This window comes from Furipterus horrens, unplaced genomic scaffold (assembly GCF_987537825.1).
Source record: "Furipterus horrens unplaced genomic scaffold, mFurHor1.1.pri manual_scaffold_9, whole genome shotgun sequence".
NCBI classification, from domain to species: Eukaryota; Metazoa; Chordata; class Mammalia; order Chiroptera; family Furipteridae; genus Furipterus; species Furipterus horrens.
This window is the reverse complement of record NW_028327179.1, coordinates 45,044,896-45,069,231: the sequence shown is the minus strand read 5'-3', so window position 1 is coordinate 45,069,231 and position 24,336 is coordinate 45,044,896. Positions and strand designations below refer to the sequence as shown.

The following is a 24,336-nucleotide window of genomic DNA, read 5'->3' as shown; positions in this document are numbered from 1 at the left end:
ATAAAACAATGATAAAGGGGTTTCTGATCAAGTTAGGGTCATCTTGTCTCAATGTCACCAAAATTGAGTCATTAGTGTCTATTAGAATGCCTTAAACAACAGGAACACCACCTTGCAGAAAATGTTAATATCTTGAGATCCTTCCATCTATTGAGGTGAACCTACATCCCCATAAATTATGCTTGCGATCCAGTTGAAATTGGAAGCGTAGAAGGAAATTCTTTCTCAAACAGAACCACAGGCTTATTTGGCTGATGACTGCTGAAGTGACTTTGACGAAACTGATTGGCAAGGTATGATGTAGGTCAAAGCATAAAATTTCATGGATTGAGATCTTAATTACATATATTCCAACCTACACCATTTCTATGATCCCTATGAATACTTAGTAATTCCTTCAGAATATTCACAGGCCCAACTTGTTTTTCTTTTCTTTTTTACTGTTTTGGTTAGTTTTGACAGTAATACAAAGAAAGCAATCTCAGGCAAAACATAAGGCAAATTGCTTCCTTTGACCTTCTTAAGCAACACTTTTGAAAGCCTATATACATTCTAATTTTTAAACAAACCAAAAAAAAAAAAAAAAAAAGTGAGGGATTATGTTCTCTCTTTAAAAGCACATTTCAGGAATAGGCCTCAGTTTAAAGGATTTTTCTCAGTGAGTGCCATCTACTGGTATATGTTGTAGGTACAATTTAAGTAAGCTCTAGAATTTTTTAGTGTATGTGTATTACTGAGGTTTAAAATATTTCAATTTTAAATGTTAATAATATGTAATATGATCTTAAAATACAGGTATATAAAAGAAAAATAGTAATAGACAAGTAAGAAACTGTCCTGGGTGCTGTTTCAGAGTTTTATATTTCTTGTTTGTCTTCAGTACTCCAATAAGAATAAATAATAAAGCTTTGATAAAATTATATTAAAAATAAATATGTTTCCAGATAGTTGGAAGTTCTCTTTTGAAAGAACATAATCCATCAATTAACTTATTTATTAAAAAGTATTTATCAAGAACTCACCACGCACCAGGCACTGTGCTGAGCTTACAAAACACTTTATAATCCATATCTTACAGAAATTTACATTTTTATTATGTCTGAGCAAAAAGTATTGTTTTTACATTTTAGTCTCATGTTTTTTTCCATCTTTACCTTAGTTATCTATTCACCTTACATCATACATATTCAAATATATAATAGTGTAATGAATGATGTGTACATTATTTCATCTCAGTGACTATGTTGAACTTAAAAATATTCTTCTCCATAATAATCACCTTTCAATACATTTATAAAATGTAGTTGGTACTTTGAAGCCTAGAGATGTTAGAGCCAAGAGCTTATAGTTAATCAGCATTCGGTATATGGGAAGGAGAGAGGAATTGGTCTGAAAAAGAAAATTATCCTTATTCTCTCACTGTATAATTCAACCAAATTCAACTATTTGGGTTTCTAAAAACACACAATATTCTTCTTACCTTATTTTTTCTACTTTCTAACCTATTTCACCTAACTAAGCTTCTATTTGTAATTAAGACCATGTACATGGAATTGCTACAAAATGTGTCTTGACCCTTATCGCCACCATGACCATCCCAAGCCTGGATTTGTATGTGTTGTGTCTTTTACCACAAACTCAGTGTAAACTTCTATAATACATGTAACTCATATTACTTCTTCCCTGCTATGCAAATTTAAGACCCCCTTTTCTAATTTGCTAGAGACCCAGCATAGGTATCTTTACCATTTGAACCCAATTGTTTAGCATTATTGCTGACATATTCTACAAACTAAAAAAATGTTTGTTGTACTAATGAACAGCATTTGAGAACTAATGTTCACTTGACACAATAATTTTCAATTTTATTTACTTCTGTATTTCAGAGTCCGCTATCTAGCCAAGGAAAATGTTACCCATGAAACCAACAGAGTCTCTTTTGTACAGCCCAATGGTGCCATCTTTGTGCCTTCAATGTCAATTGGGTCAGAAAATGACACTTACACTGTTCTCAATCTGGCTGTAGCTGTGAGTAGACAAACAAGATTATTTATTTTGAATTATAATCTCATTATAAGAACTATCAATAAGTAGTATATATTTTGTTCCTATGTTGTTAAATGAATTAAGCTTTGGTAATTAGAAAAGATGACAAAATCAACTGAATCAACCGCTTAAAGCATAGCATTTAAAAAAAAAAAAAAGGAGAGGAGCATGAGACCTTCACCCATTGTCCTTTATAAGATTATAAAGGGTCTTAAGTCTGAGAGGGGGAAATTGTTACAGAGCAGGTGTCCCCCCAAATAAATAAATAAGTAAATAAATAAATTTTTAAAAAGGGAAAAAAGTTAAAAATCAATAAATAAAAGGACTTAACTTTGAATGTCTTCTTCTTGTGGCTGAAACTGCACTTAAATATTCATCTATGAATTATATAAATTATACTTTTAATTCTGGCAAGATTTGGCAGTAATTTTAGAGATATAGTTTAAAATTTTATTAAACTTAATTCTAGTATTTAATCCATTTGTTAAACATTTAATACTGCAAATGGTGTATAATTTTTTTTTTTTTTTTGTAGGCTGCACCCCATCTCTATCCAAATGCGCTTGTTCAAATGTTACTCAATTCACTTATCAAAAAGTCAAAGTCATCTATGTTTCAAAGGAGAAGTGTGAAAGAACTCTTGTGGGGCTATAAGGATCCATTCTTGAGTTTGGTGCCATACCCTATTAGTACAACAGTTGGTGTGTTTTTTCCTGTGAGTACAAAATATGAATATCAATATTGTTACATTTTAATTAGATAAATATAATGGCATTGGAAATTTATAATTTTATAATTTAGTGTGTAAACTCTATTTATTATCTTAGAGTATATACTCTAATTTTTAAAAGGTCTTTCTTTCACATGGCTTCAGCTTTCCAAGTTTAGAAAACTTACCGATTAAATTTAAAATTAAGAAGCTGAGATTTAATCAGGGCTTCATTATTTGATAAATATGCAATTTGTCTAAAATTAGATTATAAGCTGGTAAGGCTTAGAGCACTATTTTCAGGTTTATTTACCTTCCTAAAAAAAAAAAAAAAAAAAAAAACAAGTTCACTATCATATTTCTGATTGTGTTAAATGCGCTTATTCTATTGTTTCTTCTTCTCTGAACCTCTTATAAATTTATGTAAATTTAAAAGCCTAAATTTGCACACACTAGACTGATAAATGTTCTATTTTATGGAGTTTGTTAATAAGAACTTCTAGTGGTCTATAAATGTCATGAAATGGTAGTTTGTACACTAAGGATCACATGAATTTAGTGATAGACATAGCTACAGCCTAATGTTTTGAATTATAAATGGAACAAGCTGATCCTTGAATTGAAATTTTGATTATGACTTGGCACTCTATGCGATATTAGCTATATACTCCAGTTCATTGTTGTTGTCTTACTTTTAGATAGTGTTTATGATTGCAACATTTTCTTTCAATTAAAATTAAGTATCACTGCAAAGAGTGCCTTAAGGGATCAGAGATTCATAATTCTTTCCTTAGCAATTCTGTTTTTGATTTTGTATACCTAATTCTTAGTATAATACCTCTAGAAATCTGTCGTTCTCATAGGTTTTGTTCAAAATCTCCACACCTCAATATAATAGTAATAGAAATTGTCATGCTGGCTTAATTATGACAAAGAGTACTACAGTCTGAATTGCATAAACTTCTGATATATTTTCTTCCTTTGTGTCAGCATCTAGTACTTATTTGTAAGCACCTTTTATATTCTATCTTTCTAACATGTTAAAGACCAATAATTTTAAAACTTCATTGCATATATATTTTAAATCATATAAAATAACTATGAATAACCAGTCTTTGAGAAATGCAAAAGTGAGTTAATTACATATTTTATAACTTGGAGAGTATGGGTTGTTGTAAAGGTAATTTTTTTGTTCTCCATGTTTTTTCAGTACAACAACACTGTAGATGGAGTTTATACTGTTTTCAATGGAAAAGATGACATAAACAAAGTTGCCATAATTGACACTTACAAAAATAAAAAGTAAGTATCCAGGTAAAGTTTGTGTTTGTGTGTGTGTTACTAGAGTACTGTGAAGCAGGCGTGGTGTTCATTTATCAACTGGAAAGGCACAGCAGGGACACCTGCCTCTGAAACAGATCTGCCTGTATCTCAGCCCTGCAAACTCCTGTTCTGCCAGGCATGAACTCTTTAGTTATGACAGCTAGTCACACACCAGTGCCTAGCTACTGAGAATCAGTCCCACTTAAGGGTTTGATTTACCTTTATGTACAGGTTCTCTTACATAAAGAAATTCAAAGGGACTATTTCCATTTCCGCTGCATAATCAGCATTATGGAGCATCCAACCAATTAGATAACCACAAATGAATATGGAGAAAATCAATTCATCAATTGATTATCTAGTAGGTATGAAAATATTTTTACTGGGGCTTTTAACTTTTTTAAATTCAGCATATCAAATAAAAATTGTTCATTCCATTGACATGACCTAATATGTCTATAAATATAACAGCTTAATGAATCCATGCAAACTTTCCTTTTCAAAAATTTTCTGAAATAATTTCTTATGTGGTAACAGCTTTTAAAAATTCTTATCAATGCAAATATAAAATTATCATTTCAAATGGTTTCAAAATTTACATATTAAACTTGAAAATAAAGGGCATGCCTCCTTTGAAGTAGTAATAGAATGGAATGTGTTCATATGGCCACGATTTTCTCTCCTTTCCTAGCTCTAGCCTATCTAACTGAAATATAGGTGTTTTTTTTTATCATATGTGTAAAATAAGAAGAACCTTATTACATGTCAGGGAATATGGGGTTTTTTTCTTCTCAAAGTTAAATATGCTTTGACCACTTATTTCCTGAAAAATAAATAAAATATTCAGAATTGAAAGAGATGAAATATTTTTATTAATATAAGTAATCATTTTTCACACCAGAGTCCCTACATAAACATTGGCAACAGTTAAATGAATATTAGTATAGTACTTTTTCTTCTACAGAGTCCATAGGCACATATTTTTATAGACAAGTCCACTGGAGGAAAACAAACACTTCTAAATGTTCATTTCAGAAGAAATCACATCACTGTTTTTATATTGAGGAACATGAACATTTCCTCTGTTTCACTATCACAGCAAGATTATTTTTTAAGATTTTATTTATTTACTTTTTAGAGAGAGGGGAAGGAAAGGAGAAAGAAAGAGAGAGAAACATCACTGTGTAGTTGTGTCTCACACATCCCCAACTGGGGGCCTGGCCTGCAACCCAAGCATGTGCCCTGACTGGGAATCAAACTGGTGACTCTTTGGTTCACAGGCTGGTGTCACAGCAAGATTTTGAGGAGAGTTGCTAAGAGCTTCTAATTGGATTAAGAACTTCACATCAGTTTAAGATTATAATAAGGTTAATTTAACTGATCGTGGCAACATTGAGCATGATTAACAGCTTATTCTGTTTTTAAAAAGAAGCATCAACTTTCATTGACACCTCTCTGGATAGTATGTTAGAAATAAGAAAAAAAAAATTTTTTTTTCCATCACCAAAAGTGGCTAAGGATACAGAGAAACTATTACTACTATGTCATTGCTTTCATATATATCTTATCTAGACAGCTCAGTATAATTAATAAACTCTGTCGTACTTTAATTCTAGCTCAATCAAGGGTTAAAGGGGGAGTATAAATTAATTATCTACATATTTCCAATCTGTATTGATCAACCATATATTTCTCTTTCTTCCTCCTCCCCACTCCCCTCTTCTCCCTCATACAGAGCTTACATCAGTTGCCCACTTAATATTTTCTTCCTATTCAGTTTGAATACTCAATATACTACCAAATAATTTATCTAGCATTGAAAACAAATCCCTTAAGTAGAAATCTAAATTTCTAGTCAATATTTCTCAATTTTCTTTTTTTCAGAGCTGTGTCTATTCCAAATTGTTTCTATTTAAGCAGTTTTTACTTTATAATCTTGCTACTTAATGGTACCAGGCACTTAATTTATTTCAACAAGATGAAAGCTTCAAAGAAACATGGATGGAAAGGTTTAGAACATTTCTTAAACTTAGCATTTGTCATATGTAAATTGTATTTTAGCAGAAGTATTACATCATAATAGATGAAGTAATACGAGAAAAGTGCTCTTGAAATGAGAATGTTTGTTTATTTTCTTTCTTTTTATTCCTAAGGACTCTTGGATACTGGACAAGTTATTGTGACATGGTTAATGGTACAGGTAAGAGCATTTTTCTTGGTAATAATCACAATGAACCCACCTCCCACAAGTCCACCATCAATACCTATAGGATTCTGAAGATTAGAGTATATGTTTACCTGTCTTTATATCTCCAGAATATAATTCAGACTCTTCATTCTTATATAAGTTTAGTAAATATCTGTTTAATGTGATAAGATTTCTAAAGATTAACCATCAAGGATTAGCCTTTATTGAAGTACTAGGGAAATATTTGCTTCGTAAAAACTTAATGTAATTGCCTTTCTGGCAACAGAAGTAAGAGGATAAAAAAAAAAAAAAAAAAAAAACTTAGACAACTAGTAACTATTCACATCTTTTGTGAATGCTGTATAAATAATAATTTAAAATTGAAAAAAATAAAAATGTCAAGATAATTAAAAAAGTTAAATCATACTTCCAAACTGAGTTAAAATCAGTGAAGTTCCAAGACAGAGCCGTCTATTTTGAATAAGATTGTCAGAATGAGAGAGAAAAGAACAACAACAAAAGACAAGAATAGATGTTTATTAACCATGAAAAATGTATGAAAAGATGGACATTCTGAATTATAATTGGGAAAAAGACAGTACTATGAACTTAGAGTGTGGTTATATCTGTCTGATTGTACTCCCTGAAGAAAAGCAAATAACACATATGCCAATTAATCTAAGAAAAGGATTTTAAAGAGCAATTGGAATCAATTACCATGAGTAATTAAAATCAGAGGCGAGCTTTTAACAACAAAAAAGTAGAGGCAACAAATGATGTTTACAAAGCTGGTGAGACAATATGCTGTGGAAAAACAATATAATAAATAACATTGAAAACCAAGTTATGCAAAATATAGGGAATAGAAAGGAAATGCAAGAAATACCAAGCAAAGTATTGTTAACTTTGTCAGTTTTATTTAATTTTGTTATCATTCCCTTACAAAAAAAACAGAAAAAACACTTGGGTTTGCCTTGTAATGCTTTGAGCCATGGGGGTGAATGAAAGAAACAAAGGAGAAAATTCTAAGTAAAACATTTCTGCAAATAAATTATGAACTGTTCCAATACTACTAGCTAGTTGTAATTGCAGAAGCATAATACTTCAGTCTTTAGATGCAGAGCGAACTACACTGTGCTGTTCCTGAATACTCAAGGGTCCTTTTTGGCTTTAAGAAAAACAAAAAATCATTAAACATTTCTGTCCAAAGCTAAGAAGTTGAGAAGTTTTTTAAAAGAGAAGCTGGAGAATTCATTAATGACAATAGTATAAATAAATGAGCAACTGATATGAAATTAAAGTAAGAAGAAAACAAATAGAACAAACCAGGAGTGGCAGTAGATTGGACAGGGCAGGGTACTCTGAGGTGATATCTGTGAGACAGATTCTTGGTAACAGCACTTAGGGAAAAGGGACAAATGAAACAGATTCTAATGTGTTTACATCACAATTTACAAATGCTCCCTCTACCTTCTTCAGTAAGTTTGAAGAGACATAAAATAAAAATATCGAGCCCTGGCTGGTGTGGCTCAGTGGACTGAGCACTGGCCTGTGAACCAAAGGGTCGCCATTTCGATTCCCACTCAGGACAAATGCCTGGGTTGCAGGCCAGGTCCCCAGTTGGGGGCGCGTGAGAGGCAACTACATATTGATGTTTCTCTACCTTTCTCCCTCCCTTCCTCTCTCCCTAAAAAATACATAAATGAAGTATTTTTAAAAATAAAAATAATTAAAATATTGATATACATTTGAATGTTTTTTTAAATTCCCTGCTAATATCAGCTGTCTTTGGTCATCATGGTCCATGGTAATTGCTGGTATGATTATAATGTAATCTTCAGTGATATTTTATATAATGATTTTTAAAGCTTTTCAATGAATTAGTTTTCTTTAATGGTTGAGGTGTTGTGAAGGCAGTTGTAGGCAATGCCAATGCAAGGACCTCTGTGGGGAGTTTAAGCTAATCTTTAATATCTAATTTTCTTAATGCCAGAATCAAGTTGACTGTGATCCTCTGTTATATTTTACTACTCACAAGATTATAAATGAAAGGTAATGAGATTACAAGGTTGGAAACTTAGCAGAAAAAAACCCTGAAATTCATAATTTAAGGATGGAATTATCATTTTGAGTAAAAACATTCAGTGGTGGCTCATTTTGGTAATGTTTATTTAAGGAGCAAATGGAGGAGTTATCTTGTTATTTCTTCATATATCCAGTGTGAGCCTTAGATTATAATCATAACAGAAATTCAATAAAGTCAAAAAGTGCCCTTTCTAGTTTGGTGGACATGTTTTCAAATCATTTGCAAGAAATTATGTTTAATGAGAGAACTTTAAAAAATTATTTAAAAAGTATTAGCCATTACAGCAGATGAGTGAATTATTATAAAAAGTATAATGCATACCAAAATGGAGCTCTAAATCAATTCCATGGCAAGAATGATGCCACTCTACTATATGTTTAAATGGCAATATTTGGTTATATTGAGTGAAATAAAACATACCTGTTTCTTTTTATTTTTTTTAATGTAGCTACTAGAGAATTTTTTAATTACATATAAAATTTGTATTATTAGTTTTGTTGACCATGCTGGAATAGAAATTTCTAGATTTTTCTAAGACACACATTACATCTAATCCTTTGTCACTGGATTAATTTTTAAATAGATGCAGCCACATTTCCTCCATTTGTTGAAAAGACCCGGGTACTGCAATTCTTTTCTTCTGATATTTGCAGGTAAGACAAAGACATTGACATATTTCTGTGAGTCAGAACTTTTCCCCCCAAATAGCAAAACACAGACCAAGAAGATCATACTGAGTGATATTATTTGAGAAAAGTGAAATACTTTTAGTGCAACTTTTCTTGATTTATTAATTACAAATACAATACAGAAGACATAATGTGTTTATTAATAGCATAGACAATAAAATACAATAAAAATTAAGACTTGGAAGGATATTTTGTATAATGTAAATCATTCTCTTCTTGTCATTTCTAAGCAAAACCTTTTTCTTTTACTAAACTAATATTATATTTAATAGCGGTCAAGTCTAGCCTTCTATGCCCAATTTTTCTAAAGATGTCCAGAGAAAATGACGTCACTTGCAGAACTGTGTTAACATGCTCTACCTCTACTACAGCATCTTTTCAAATTGACAGGGTCTAATAGATATCACACAACTTTAAAAAAAAGAAAAAAGAATTCTAATGAGTATATTGGGTTTTTCTAACTTAAAGCAAGAGTATAAACCTAAAAATAAGAAAAAGTGAATCTCATGAATGTAGTTCAGTTCCCTGGAATGAAGCTCTTTTCTTTCTTCTCTGTGTTTAGGTCCATCTATGCTGTGTTCACAAATGAACATGATCTGAAAGGAATTACTGTGTATAGATTTGGTCTTCCACCCAAGGCCTTTGCGTCTCCAGTTCAAAATCCAGATAACCATTGTTTCTGCTTAGACAGAGAGATCACAAATAATTGTACATATTTTGGTTTGCTGGACATTAGCAAATGCAAAGAGAGTGAGTAAATGTTTTCAATATTACAGTTCATGACATAATTTATAGTATTTTTAAAAATATTACTTTTACCCAGGATTCGTTCCCATCAAAAGTTTAAATTGAGAAAGAAGTGAGAGCAGAAACTAAGGGTGATAATAGGCAATTTCTGTTTTGATTTTGTGTAGTGTTCAAGGTTCCAATTGCATTTCAGTGCGCAAAAGTTAGTTATTATTAGATAAAAGCATACTAATGTTTCCCTGTGTTATTTTAGAAGATGTCTATATAGGCATTTTTTAAATTAGGTTATTTTTTGTTTGTTTGTTTTTGCTCTTTTTTGGGGGGTTCCTTGTATATCTTGGATTTTTGGATTTTGACTAATTATTAGATTTCTGGTCTGCAAATATTTTCATCGTATTTCATATTATTATTTTTTCGATGGTTTCCTTTGCTATGTAGAATTCTTGTACTTTTTTTTAGATTTAGGGTGAAAGAAAAATAATTCCCAAAATATTTTGAGCATCCCAATTTATCCATCTGCCATTTTTCTTTTCTTAAAAATAGTAAATATATATTTAAAAAATAAATAAAACAAAAACTAAAAAATAGTAAATAAAAATAAATGTATTTTTAATATGTGTCCAGAACAAAAGTTGACTTACACATTTTTTGGAATCTGTCTTGTTTACTCACCTTCTTCATATTGGAGAGGTGTGAATAAAGAAAGAGAAATCTCTTAAATTAATTAATCCTCAAGCCATAGAAATATTATTGCCTAAAACATGAACATATATAGTTGAAAGTGTTCAGCAAATAAACTTTACATATTAAAAATTAAGGACTAAACAACAGACAGCAACTGACTGGTTAGGAGGGTGATGCAGAATTTTATATTTTACTTTTGTACAATAGTGATCAGATGTTATAATTCTCCCTCACCCTCATCCCCCAAATTAGTGTTCAAATCCAACTATACATTTTTTTTTTAATTTAAAAAGTTTTATATTCAAGGAATCTTTTCTGAGTGGTATGTGAGATGAAGAAAATTATTTATCTCTAATTATTCTTAAACCTTGTTTTCAGGAAAACCCGTGATCATTTCTCTTCCTCATCTCCTACATGCAAGTCCTGAAATTGGAGAAACTATTGATGGCTTAAATCCAAATGAAGAAGAACACAGCACATACTTAGATGTTGAACCTGTAAGCAAATACATTATTGATCTGCCTTGTTTAATATTGTTTTATTTTAAAATAAAGTTAAAGAAAAAGTAAATTCTATCCTTGTCAATCATGTTTATTGATCACATTTATTAAATCACAATCTTGATTTTATTTCAGTGAAAATTATATTGATTTTTTCCTATTGCTTTATAAAATATCAAGGTAAATTTAATTTTAGTTTTTAAGATTATGAACTCATTAACATTTTTAATGGTTCATATGTCAGGAATACCAATTATGAGAATAATTCTAATTGGCTTAAAAGTTTGATATGTTATTAGCTTATGCTTATTGTATAGTTATGAGAAGTATTGCTTATATGAAGAGACACTGTATATTGTGAGGGCTCAAAGGAGATTTTGTGAGCATATATGTGAATTTGGCACAAGATTTATTATGTTTAGTGACAAAATATCTATTAAAAATCCTATAAGCACACAGCTTTAATTTTTAAATTATTTTTACATTCTCCTTTTCAAAAATTACATGCAAGGCTAGAATTTTAGTAGTAGTGTTTTATTTTAAATAATGATAGTATTATTAATTTGATGATACATGGATTTTGATTAAATATATATTTGACTATGCATAGTTTAGTAACTAAATAAACTGAATAAGCTATTCTGTTTCGGTACTATTATTGCTGTTGATTCCCCAAAACCATTTCTAGTAAGTATCACAAATGTAATTGAAACCTTGAAATTAGTTTGGACAAAGAAATTACATGCATGTGTGCTTGTATATGCATGTGCATACATACATGGATATGCACCTAATGTAATTATGGATAGTTAGATAGGAAGTATTTAATATGTCCAACTAATTATTTAATAAATTTCACAAGTTTCAAGTAGAACAGTTTCACTTTAAGTTCTAGATAGCAGTAAAAATACATTTTGGATATTCTAAAAAACTGTTTTAAAATTAAGTTAATAATAATTTTAGTTTGTTCTTTCTTTAGTTAACTGGATTCACCTTACAATTTGCAAAACGGCTGCAGGTCAACATATTGGTCAAGCCAGCAAAAAAAATTGAGTGAGTCTCTTCACCAAGGTTATCAGTATATGATTTTTAGTATTTTCTTGTAAGAATAAATCTATGAAAGTAAGTGAATATAATATAAAACTTCAACTTCTCTTTGACTTGAATGTCATTAAATAATTATTATTAAATGCTTATAACTTTCATTAGTAATTTAAAAGTTTATCTGGTGTTCACTGAAATGATATTTACAAATATTTTGTAATGTTTTCAAGTTTTTGGTGGCATCTCTCATTTTGCTAGCTTTCCAAATATTTCTATAACAATAGGTTCTAGGATACACATTTTACTTTTCTGAGTACAATTTGTTTAAAGAGAAAATCTGTGCTTAGAAAAAAATTAATCTAATTATAAATCTGTGTTATAAAAGGTTTTAGAATGAAAGATGTCTGAGAAATAGCCATATTAAAATTTAAATGATTTATTATGGGGGAAAAATGATCTTAATTAAGTTGCAAGAACAATTATTTTCTGAATATTTATTTACACTGGTAATTACTAAAAATTCTGTTATACATGTAATAATATATTTTTGTAATTTTTTAATGTATATTGCAGGGCTTTAAAGCGTCTGACTAGGAACTATATAGTGCCTATTCTTTGGCTTAATGAGGTTAGTATTTTTAAACTATTAGTCGTTAAAGGCAGTAAACCTTGTTGTATATAAACATGTTTTTGACATTTAAAAATTGAATATACAAGGTGAGGCAAAATCATTTACAGTTATGAGTACATGAAACACAGAGCTTATTCTTGTATTATTATTTATTAATAATTATTTTCCATACAAACAGCTATAAATCTACTTTTGCCCCACATGTATATATATAGTATTTGAAGTTGTATGTTTTCATTATCTATATAGATGAGTTTATATATTATTAATTATAGCTAATTGAGAGAAGCAAGCCACATAAAAGTACCAAATTTATGTTAGTTTTCAGTGTAGTACTTTTAGGAAAATAAAGCACTTTTTATCATTTTAGATTTTCAAAATGTATCTATTAAACATTTTTCTTCTTGTAGTACTTGTGTTAGGAAAGAGTCATTCATATATCTAACTCCAAATAATTCAAGACTCACTAAATATTATAGTTAATAAAAGCCAGCCAAGTTTAAAGAAGCCAGGTTAGAGTAGGTTTAGGCCTCTCTCCTATTGCCTGACAAGATATTTTTAGTGTAAACAATGAAATTGATTAGCCACAGAATTAGGAAATGCATCATGTAAGTCTTTAGAGGGAATGAAATAATAGACCCTTGCCTTTTGCTTCTGTCACTAGGAAATATCCTTTGGAAAATGGTGAAAGACTGTAGTAAGCTAGTTCTAAAGATCAGTGGAGTCTAGCATATGGAAGACTGCCAGATAACACATCTTAAAGGAAGAGGATTACATTTCACTCTGTCTTCTGTCTTGGCACTTATTGCCTTCTTTAACAAGCAAAGGGAATTTCAGTAACTTGTCTTATAGATACAGATGACTAACCCCTATATAAGTGTTTGGAGAAAAGAATGACACATAAGTAGAGGATTTTAAGTGTTTTGCTCCATTGATCTATGCAAATAATGCTAATTATTAACTTGATTACAGACTGGTACCATCGGTGATGAGAAGGCAGCAATGTTCAAAGATAAAGTGACTAAAAAAATAAAACTCCTTGGCATGGTAGAAATCATCTTACTCAGTGTTGGTGTGGTGATGTTTGTTGCTTTTATGATTTCATACTGTGCATGCAGATCAAAGAGAGCAAAATAAGTAAGTATATACTAAAAATATATATTGCTTTAGTAACTAGTTTATATATTACTTGTTTTCATTTTATCACATGGGGGTTATAAATTATGTTGAAACTTTCTGGATGTGTCTAGCCAATTATCATTTTTAAATATATCCTTGAAGTTTTAATGTGCTTATTATAAATGAAGACATAAGTGAAGACTAAATGAGTAAGTAATACCTATGAATATCAAGCAGATCACTATATAACATATTTATTATGAGAGGAATGGGATAAAAGATAAAATTTTCATCTTTGAAAAGTTACTACATATATAATTTTATGCAATATTCTGACTTTATTGATTATTTCTAGTTAATTCTAAAAATCAAAAATAATTTAACATATTGACTAGAAAGGTTTTGTAAAATTGAAAATGGTAGATATTGGGAAGATAAAATTTACAAGCTAGAATTTAGTAAGAGACTAAAAACTCAATGATAAATGATAGATATAAAATGTGCCATTAAAAATAAACATTGATGTAAAATGAAATTTAAAATGAAGATAACAGTAATAGCAATACAGGATTGCTACATATAAACAAGCTCATCATGCACTGTCCAAAATCAAGGTGTGTACTCTAGATGTTTAATGTGGAAACCAGATGAACAGTTAAAATTCATGAGCTAAAATTTGAATATAACAGTCCAAGAGAATAGGAGAAAATAGTGTTCAATACAGTAAAACTAAACTACTAGAACAGAAGAAAAACCATGTAAATGGGGACAATGATCCTATCCTCACTAAGTGGAAGCCTTTTTAAAAAATAATTATAGGTGCCATTGATGTGGCCTGTGGGGGAGAATTTTTCACTTCACGCATAGTTTTTATCAGCCTCCCTTCCCAGGCACATCAAAAAAAAAAAAATTTTTTTTTTAGATAAAAACAATGTAGTTGCTTAAAAATCACAACTCAAAACAAATATTCTTACTTCACTTTCAATCAGATTGATGACCTCAAGCTGTCTAATATAGAGATTCTGGAGCTGCCACTGATAACTATGGAGTTCATATTACATGCCAAGACTATGCCCACTATGTTACATATATCACGTTGGATACCTAATACAATTTAATGAGTTTCCTATAGCCAGGAATTCATCAGCATCCATTCTGCCTTCTGCAGACACTCCATAAAACTACATTTTAATAGTGCAGAATTGTCCATTTTCAAATTGGGAATCAAATCGATAATTATTGTAAAGTAGAATTTTCAGGTCAATATATTTTTTGTGTGTATGTGAGATTGAGGGCTTGTGTCTAGGAAGGTAACCCGATCTTTTGTTCTTATCATTTCTGCCACTATGAAGTCACTGAAATTAAGACTGAACAATTATGCCTATACAGAATATATTCAAAATGCTAACCTAATACATTCACATTATAATAAAGGAAGTAGTCCATAACCTCTAAGACCATTAGTGCAGTAACAAACTTTTTGATTAAACAAAGATATTTATATAACCAAATAAAGACACATATAATCATTTATGTAATGAAGAGATAAAATAATCCTCTGAAGATCCAACAATTAAAAAGAAAACATGTTCTAGTGGGAAAGCATGTTTCCAAAAAAGAGTATAGTAGTTACCGAAATTTTTCAGTAAGTATTCTCTTTTAAAATTACATGATAAATTTTATTTCTGCTTAATGAGCCCTGAATATCAGATCCTTGGATTCCCACATTCCTTTTTTTTTTTTCTTTACAAGTAGAAAGAAAAAATTTTTTTGAAGATTACTTGATTTACTCTATTTAGGAGAATCATAGGAGATGTAGATTTTCTTAAACAAACCTCAGTTTTGAATATTATAAAGTTTTGCCTTTGGGAAGATTTGTAAACAACTGAAAAAGCAGGAGATAGATGTACAAAATAAAATAAACGGACAGATGGTAGAGCTAAAGGGTAGTTTTATTCAATGGATCACAAAGAGAATAAGCAAATAGCTGTTTCAAAAATAGTAGCATATACACCTCTAAAAAGGAAGTCTAAAGAGAAGAGAGAACCAAGAGTAGAAATACTTGTCTAGAGCGGATTAATTAGTTAGCACTCCTTATCTGTCTATGTGCATGTCTTGAGAATTGGGAAGCTCATCCTTCGTGAATGGGAGCATGCATTGTCTTATCTATGAAATCTACCAGAGAACCTATCTCTGCAGCTTGACAGATTGGGCTGAATAGCAGAAAGTGTGTTATGTTGAATATATAAAATTTGAGTATTACCTGTTTTATTTTTCCACTGCTTCCTGATAAACAGTAACATTTCTTTTACTTTCTAGACAGCAATTGAGCCTTTGCATTTCTGTACCAGCAACATCAGGACATTTGTTAATATTGACCTACAAAATGAAGATTTAATATGCTTTATTTTTACAAAACATATCTAATCTTATAGTTGAAGAAATGGTGGCACTATTCATTTCTGCAATAAGCAGCAATACATTTCTAAAGGATTATTAAGATGTTGTTAAAATCCATAATCTGAACAAGAAACCAGCACTTTTTAAAATTTATCATGTACACAGTCAAATTCATTCATTTTCTACGAACCAGGATCAAGCGTAAATCAATCATTTTTACTTGGTACTGAGTCACCAATTGGTTCCCTAGTGACAAATCCAGCAGAGGAGTGAACATTCTAAACAAAATCTGGATCCTGAACTCTTCTTTTCTTCATCAAGGGAAAGCATCACCACTCAGCCGTGTCACCGTTCAGTTGCCACAGGCCCCAGGACTGTCCACACATTGCTTCTTATGAGCGTCCATTATTGTGAAAGACATGCAAGAATGGAAAATAAATGATTAGCCTGTGAGTCATTTATTATACATTACTTAAGTTCCTTTCTCTGTGGAATTCTTTGTATAGCAAACAGCAGGAATTACAATTATTTTCTTACTTTATAACAACATGGGCTCTATTTTGTCTCTGATTATGCAAATGGAAGTCATTTTTAGCACATGTTGGCTCTCTGTGTTAAGGACTTTGTCATTTCCACATTCTGCAGCTCTTCTGGAAATCTGAGTCAACTTTGGGCTTTCTTCTCAGTTTCATACAACTTATCTTCACAACTTCAGAATACTGTGCTAGTATTAAAAGATGTAAATGAGAATAAAGGGATTATTGCATGAAAGACTACGAAGAAGAGAATGCATTAATAGTTATTTGCTGTGATATTGTCTGTCTTCATAGTCACCTCAGAAAGACTGTTTTCAACCATTAAAAGACATTCTTAAACTCCTGCACTTTGCCCAGTTCCTGTTGTGTCACAGAACATTTACCCTGGTTTTCTGTCTGAAGTATTTTCTTTGAATCTATACTTCTTTATGAATCCATATTTCCTTGTGAAATATTCTCTCTAATTCAGTCTTGGCACTTCATCCTATGTGGCTGAGCTGCCTCCAATGCCTTGGCTCAGTTGGAAACTCCCTGTCCAGGGGAGGTTTCAGGACCATGGTGGAACAGATTTATCCAGGACACTGTATTTTGTCTGGGGGGAATGGGAGGTGGCTAATCTCTCTAGGGGAGAAAAGCGCAGAACTTCTGTCTCTCATGCCTTTTACTGAGGAGGGGATTCAAGAGATACAAGGTCAAGACTTATGAATCATCAATAAGCTTTCAGACTCTTGGGTTACAGTTGACAGTTACTGATTATAGATATCAATATAGGGAACACAGTGACCAGTCTGTGTCAGGGTCTGCTAAACATACTGATGTCATGCTGACATCAGGTGCAACTTCATGCATTTTTAGCTACAGATATTTTAGCTACAGAGCAAGTTCTAACGCATAATATGCATTCTTTAAACCCAATTGCCATGGGAACCCTCTGAGTGGCCTTTGGTCCTGTCTGCCGCACAACCTTTCAGTTTTCTGCTGAGACTTAAAGGCCTTCCGGGCGGGCCTGGCTCACAGCTTGGGCTACAATTCCTGAAACCACGTGGAGCAATCTCCTATAATCCTAGGCTTATTTTTTAGTCAATTGAAGGAAAAGCAAAAAGATATTTGGTTTCATACTTTATAGCAGCATGACTTCATTTCTAGACTGTAAATTTTTCCTTTTTATCAGACATATTGTTAAGTAATCCTGCTTTGTTTAGCAGGGGTTTACTTATCACAGAGAGCACCAGTCCACCTAAAAATATCATTACAAAAATAAAATATGAACCACATTCTGTCTTGTGTTTTATACACAGAGATTTATGGAAACTGGTTTGTTTGGATACTAAAACTAAGAATTACTTGGTCCCTTCATGTTAGCTTACAGGGTAAATAATAAAACCCCAACCAAGACACCTCCAATTCAAGATGGATGTTTTGAAAATCTGAAGGTACTCAGAGCATACTGACATATTTTTTCATTTAATTGGGAGGGGGAAATGTATCCCTCTTAGATAGTGATGTCTAAGATGAGAATCTAGAAATATTCTGATAATTAAAAGTCTACCCTCTTTGCATTAGGGTATTCATGGACATATTGATCTAAGAGAAATATAAAGGAAATTTATTTAATTCTTGAACTAAGAAGGTCTAAAATTATGTGAAGCAGAAATTGTGCTAAAGAATTGGATGAGTAAATACATAGCAACCTAAAGTAAGTTCTGTTATGTCTAATCAGTGGCTTAGATGTTAAAATCGTTATACAGAAATGCACCTCAGTATTCAGGAATGAGAGTAAAGATTTTGATATGTATTTTTAAAATTATTAACTAAATAACCATTTATTCTAATCTTTTTCATGCCTCAGCATTTTTTCTCAAAATTGTATAAGATATGAGGAAGTGGATGATATTAAAAATACTCAGTAGGAAAAACAATTCTTTAAAGAATGGCACACACATGCACTGAGGTGGGAGTGGAGCACTTTGGGGAATGCATTAAATGTGTGACCTGTTGTTTTGCCCTAGGGAAATTATATGGTGTTTGGAGGAGGTAAATGTTTTAATACCTATAACTATACATGGATGAGTTTGAATGCTTTATTTCATAGAAAAACTGCACCATTTTCTAGAGAAGCATATCTTTATTTAAAGCTCTTTTTAACCACCACAAAGCTATAATTGCTGCTCATAACTTGTTTGAAAATCTATAGCATGTGCTAAGGGCTTAACATAAGTTAGAGAATCTACAGCGCCTGCAAATGGGCTGTGCTTACTGTTGCTGACAACTACATGAAGAAAGAGAGCAAAGTTTTCAGTTTTTAGGAGGGAAAAAGAGGTAAAGTGAGTATCATTTCAGGGAAAAAAGTTTTCCCTGAATATGAACTCTGAACATTCAGGATATTTGTGTTCGTATTTATACATGTAAAATATTCTGTCAGTCTCTAAACATGTTTTTAATGTCAGGGCTACACAATCTCTTTCTGGCTGGAGTTTGTTTTAGGTATGTCCTAACTGATAATTTAGTGTTTCTGGTTGAAGTTTAATATGTTTGCAACACTGTGGCTGCTCTCTCTTTGTTCCCCTCTTCTGGCTTACATACCATTCTAAATGGATTTTCAACTCTACTGAAATAATTACTGTTTTTTTTTTTTTCTGCCTAGACCAATAGAACTACCTATGATTGGTTTTTCTGAGTTATTTGAAGTGATATGAGCTAATGAACTAAAAATTAGTATTTTATATTTGTATCCAATACATAGAGGAACATTCTGCTTTTTTTTCTTTTGTGGCTCAAAGGTATCTGCATATTCAAGTACTTGTGAAACTACAGGCATACCTCATTTTATTGTGCTTCACAGATGTTGCATTTTTTACTAAATTAAAGGCAAGTCCCCTTCACCAGCAAAAAGATTACAAGTCACTTTTATTCCAAGACTCATTTGATAGCGGTGCTCTGGAACTGAGCCCACAATATCTCTGAGGTATACCCGTAAATACTTTTGTTATTAGAAAAATAATTTTGCTTTTCATTTTTAATTTTTGAATATATTTGACTCTAATGTTATTTAATGTTACTACTATAATTTTATAGTAGCTGTTATTATCTATTCATAGGTTATCTATACATTACTCCTATATTCTTTTGCCAACTGTTCTTAGATTCTATTAAGCTTATGCCTACACAATTCAGAAATGCACTCATGAAGGGAAACTGTGATGAAGCCTAGACAAACATAAATGTTTTAAAATATTTTTCCTTTGTTTAAACTTGAGCCAACAGCCTTAGAATCTCCCGAAGAGTTGTTAAAAATGCAGAATCTCAGGTTCTGCTTCATATCTACTGAATCAGAATCTGCAGTATAACAGGACCCCCAAGTGATTCATGGCTAATCATTTAAAAATAATGGTCCTGCTCTGACAGGTGTGGCTCAGTTGGTTGGGCATTGAGGGAAGGGCCATCAGTTCGATTCCAGTCAGGACACAAGCCTGGGTTGTGGGTTCAGTCCCCAGATGGGGCAGCAGCAAGGCAATTGATCAATGTTTCTCTCCCTCTCTTTTCCCCCCCCTTTCCCTCTCTCTAAAAATAAATAAATAAATAAAAATAAAAAGCGATGGTCTTATAAGTTTGGAAAAACTTTGTGTTGCATACTAAGTTAGCAATTTCCCTTTCCCCCACCTTTCTCCCTTCTCAGCCCAACCCTGCCACCAGAATGCATTATGTCACATGGTTATTAGAAGTGCAAATAGAAGCAGGGGTAGCAGTGGAGCAAACACATAAATGGATACTTGGATAGCTTGTATTCTAAAATTTCTCCTGCAAATAATTTCCTGCTGAAATATGTTCTTTTGCTGTATTATTTATGTTTACTTTGTTTAGAAATATGCAGCCCTGGTTCTGGGTTAAGATGGTGACACATTAAACTCATCTTCTACCCTGGACACACCAGATCTATAGCTATAGATAGAACAATTTCCTCTGGAAAACAAAAACAAAACACCTAAGAACTAGCTGACCAACTCTTACACATTGGGCAAATGAGCAAAAAAACACTGAAGAAGGTAAAAGAGGCTAAGACCCAATCTTGCCATAAATCCCACCCTGGCATGGCGACACACATTCCAGAGGGGCCTCAACACCTGGAGCTTCTCCCTGAGGAATGAAGGGTTTGAACCCTACATCAGACACTCCCAACTTTTAAGACCTGTACCTTAGAGATAAACTCCCAAAACATCTAGCTTTAAAAATCATTAGGTCTCTCATCTTTAAGAACTATTAGGCAAAAGCAAACTGAGAAACAGCCTTTAAAGGGCTTGCACATTAGGACACACCTCACCCAAGGCCCAGTTCAGAAGTAGCCAATCAAGAAGCATCCAGCATTTATGTAAAAAGGCTCATTTTTTTCAATCTTAAAGTGTTAGCCTGAGGGGAAGGCATCTAACTGAATACACATTAGAGACCTGCTAGGATACTCTCCAGGAACAGAGGCTGACAGGCACCATATTTTTTTTTTACCCCTGGATGGGCACCTTCTCTATAGTCTCTGTCTGCCTCACTCCAGCCTATTGGTTTCAATTTCATGTTCTTCCTCTGCTGTGGTACAGAGCACTGACAGCTTCTCAGGGTGAGCTTTTACACACAACTGGTACCTTGGTATTTGTCTGGTGCCCTGGTTTTTGAGGTCACTGTCCACTGGCCATCCCATGATTGCCTGGCTCTAGAGAGCCAGGTACTGGAACAATCAGAGAGACAATTCTTTGTAGACTACCACCCTCAGGGCATTGCCCAGGCAGCAGACTGAAACCCCCAGGCTTTTTGTTAAAGGGCCTACTTGATTATCCTAGAGCTTTGGCCTAAGGGGCAAGTTCAAGTTTTTACAGTCCTTTGTAAAGATACTCTCAGGGAATGTAGGCCTGTGAATACCACCTTTGCATTCTCCTTCTTCCTCATTATAGCTTGTTGGTATCTCTAAGAAATGAGCTTATACATTTGTTTGGAGTCCTGACTTTTGAACTGCCACCCAGGGAACACCTCTAGAGCACCTGGCTCTGTTTGGCCAGTGGGGCTGACATTTGTGATCCCGTAGGACTGTGTGTGTTTGCATACTTTAAAAACTGCAGCTTGTGGTATGGCTCCCAATGAACCTGAATCTAGGTGCTCACAGAGATTATCTCCTTTGGGACACTGACATGTCTTTCACACCCTCAATTACTGGGTCATATTAATAAAATAGACTGATTGGATAATAACAAAGGTTTGAAGGCAAACAAGAGCTAGGGTACCCTTAAAGAATACGTTTCATCTGCTATACAAAGCCCTCTTTCAAGACTGGGAGAGGTAGTGGTCATTTTATTTAATGCATAGAAACCAATACAGAGAGTCAAGAAAAATGAAGAAATAAAGGGTTGTGTTTCAAACAAAAGAACAAGATAAAACCTTGTTGGGGGGGGGGGGGAGCTTAACTAAATGGAGATAAGTAATTTACCTAATAAAGAGTTCAAAGTAATGGTAATAAAGTTGCTCACCAAACTCATGAGAAGAATGAATGAGCACAGTGAGAACTTTAACAAAGATATAGAAAATATAATAAACTACCGAATAAAAGCCACAGAGCTAAAGAGTATAGTCATTGAATTGAAAATATATATATACTAGAAGGGTTCAATATCAGATTATATAAAGCAGAAGAAAGAACCCATAAACTCTAAGATGGTGGTGGAACTGACAGAATCAGAACAAAAGGAAAAAATAAAATATTGTGAAGCTAGATAAAGGGTCTTGTGGAACAACACCAGGAAGACTTACATTCACATTATAGGAGTCCCAGAAGAAGAGAGTGAGAGGGGACAGAAAACTTAATTGAATTAAAATTAGTGAAAGCTTTCCTAAGCTGGGGATGATAACAGACATCCAGATACAGTAAGCAAAGATAGGTCTAAACAAGATGAAACAAAATAAATAAATAAATAAATCCATGCTAAGACACGTTTTAATTAAAATGCCAAAATTAAAGACAAGAAAATAATCTTAAAAGCAGCAAAGGAGAGAAAAAAAAACTTGTTATATACAAGGGAACCCCCTGTAAAACTCTCAGCAGAATTTTCAGCAGAAACTTGGCAGGACAGAAGGAGTTGGCTCAATATATTCAAACTGCTGAAAAAAGAAAAAACTTCCAACCAAGAATAGTCTACCTGGCAAAATTATTATTCAGAATTGAAAGAGAAGAGTTTTCCAGACCAACAAAAGCTAAAGAAGCTAATCACCACTAAAACAGTAATATAAGAAATGTTAAAGGGTCTTCTTTAAACTGAAAAGAAAGTGTGCTAATTAGTAGCATGAACAGAGATAAAAGTATACATTTCATAGATAAAGGTAAATATATGGTGAATATAGTGAATTAATGACTTGTAAAGATAGTATGAAGGTTAAAAGATAAAAGTAAAAATAAATAAAATAATTAGTTAAGGAATATAAAAGATAAAAAGATGTAAAATGTGACATAACACGAGAAGTGAGGGGGAGAGTAAAAATGTAGAGCTTTAGAATGCATTCACACTTAAGTAGTTATCAACTTAATTAAAATGTTATAAATATAAGTTGTTACAGTACTCCCTCTCTATATCATGGTTCACTTATTGCGGCCTCACTGTATCATGGGATTTTTAAAAACATTATATTTAATTATTTATCGCATATTTTTTATTATATTGCAGGATTTTGTGGTACTGTAAACATATGTTGTTAAAGTTAAGTAGGTTTAAGAGTGTAGAATATGTTTAAGAACATAAGTAGTGTTTATAAAAGTATGGAAAAGGTTAATAAGGGAGTGGGAAAGGTTAATAAAAGACTGGGAATGGTTTATAAGTGTGTGGGAAGGGTTTGTAAAGCCTTAAAATATATGTACATACTAAAATAAAATATTTCATGAATTTTCATCTATCATGGGGGGGTCTAGAATGGAATACCCGCAGTAAGTGAGGGAATACTGTATATGTAAGCTTCATAGTAATCACAAAGTAAAAACCTATAATATATACACAAATATATAAAGAGGAGATATAAGCATACTATTAAAGAAAGTCATCAAACCACAAAAGAAGAGAGCAAGAGAAGAAAAAAAGAGAGGAACCATAAACACATCCAGAAAACAATTTACAAAATGGCAATAAATACATATCTATCGTCGTCGTCGTCGTCGACGGCAGCCGTCCGTCTCGAGAGACGATGGCGTAGCTTCCTGAGAGTCTATCTGCACCGCCGAGAATGGCTGTGCAGTCCGACTCGGGAGTGACAATCCCTGCCACACTTGTTACAGGTGAAGGCAGATGGCCGTTGTTGCTGCTGTTGACGCTGCTTCCGCCTCGATCTTTTCTGGACCGCCTCCTCGTTGCGCGCAGCCTCTGCACGTGACGTACCTTGCCTGACCGCGAGCCTCCAGGCTAGGCGGTCGTCTGCTTGAACTTCCCATGTGTTGAGATTGATGGAGCATTGTGTCATGTCCTTTTTGCAGATGTCTTTGAACCGCAGTTTTGGGCGCCCTCTCATCCTCTTGCCTTCTGCTAGCTCACCGTAGAGGAGGTCTTTGGGGATACGGCCTGCATCCATTCTTTTGACATGGCCGAGCCACCTGAGGCGTCTCTCACTAAGAACTG

The 24,336-nt window shown here is 32.7% G+C and overlaps 1 protein-coding gene across 9 annotated transcripts in view; it reads left to right on the top strand.

The window, feature by feature from the left end:
• The window catches only part of CD36 (CD36 molecule (CD36 blood group)), a 78,908-nt gene extending 62,289 nt beyond the window's left edge, over positions 1-16,619 (top strand). For 7 of the 9 annotated variants that reach the window (XM_090287294.1, XM_090287289.1, XM_090287293.1 and 4 more), the window contains 11 exons: positions 1,887-2,028; positions 2,582-2,761; positions 3,966-4,057; positions 6,232-6,278; positions 8,936-9,005; positions 9,604-9,791; positions 10,851-10,969; positions 11,952-12,025; positions 12,590-12,644; positions 13,620-13,784; positions 16,086-16,619. In XM_090287294.1, coding sequence (XP_090143420.1) covers positions 1,887-2,028; positions 2,582-2,761; positions 3,966-4,057; positions 6,232-6,278; positions 8,936-9,005; positions 9,604-9,791; positions 10,851-10,969; positions 11,952-12,025; positions 12,590-12,644; positions 13,620-13,784 — 1,132 coding nt within the window. In that variant the 3' untranslated portion in view covers positions 16,086-16,619. The remainder of the gene's footprint in view (positions 1-1,886; positions 2,029-2,581; positions 2,762-3,965; positions 4,058-6,231; positions 6,279-8,935; positions 9,006-9,603; positions 9,792-10,850; positions 10,970-11,951; positions 12,026-12,589; positions 12,645-13,619; positions 13,785-16,085) is intronic. The other 2 variants (XM_090287297.1, XM_090287296.1) reach the window with 2 other exon arrangements.
• Positions 16,620-24,336: the final 7,717 nt, after the last annotated feature.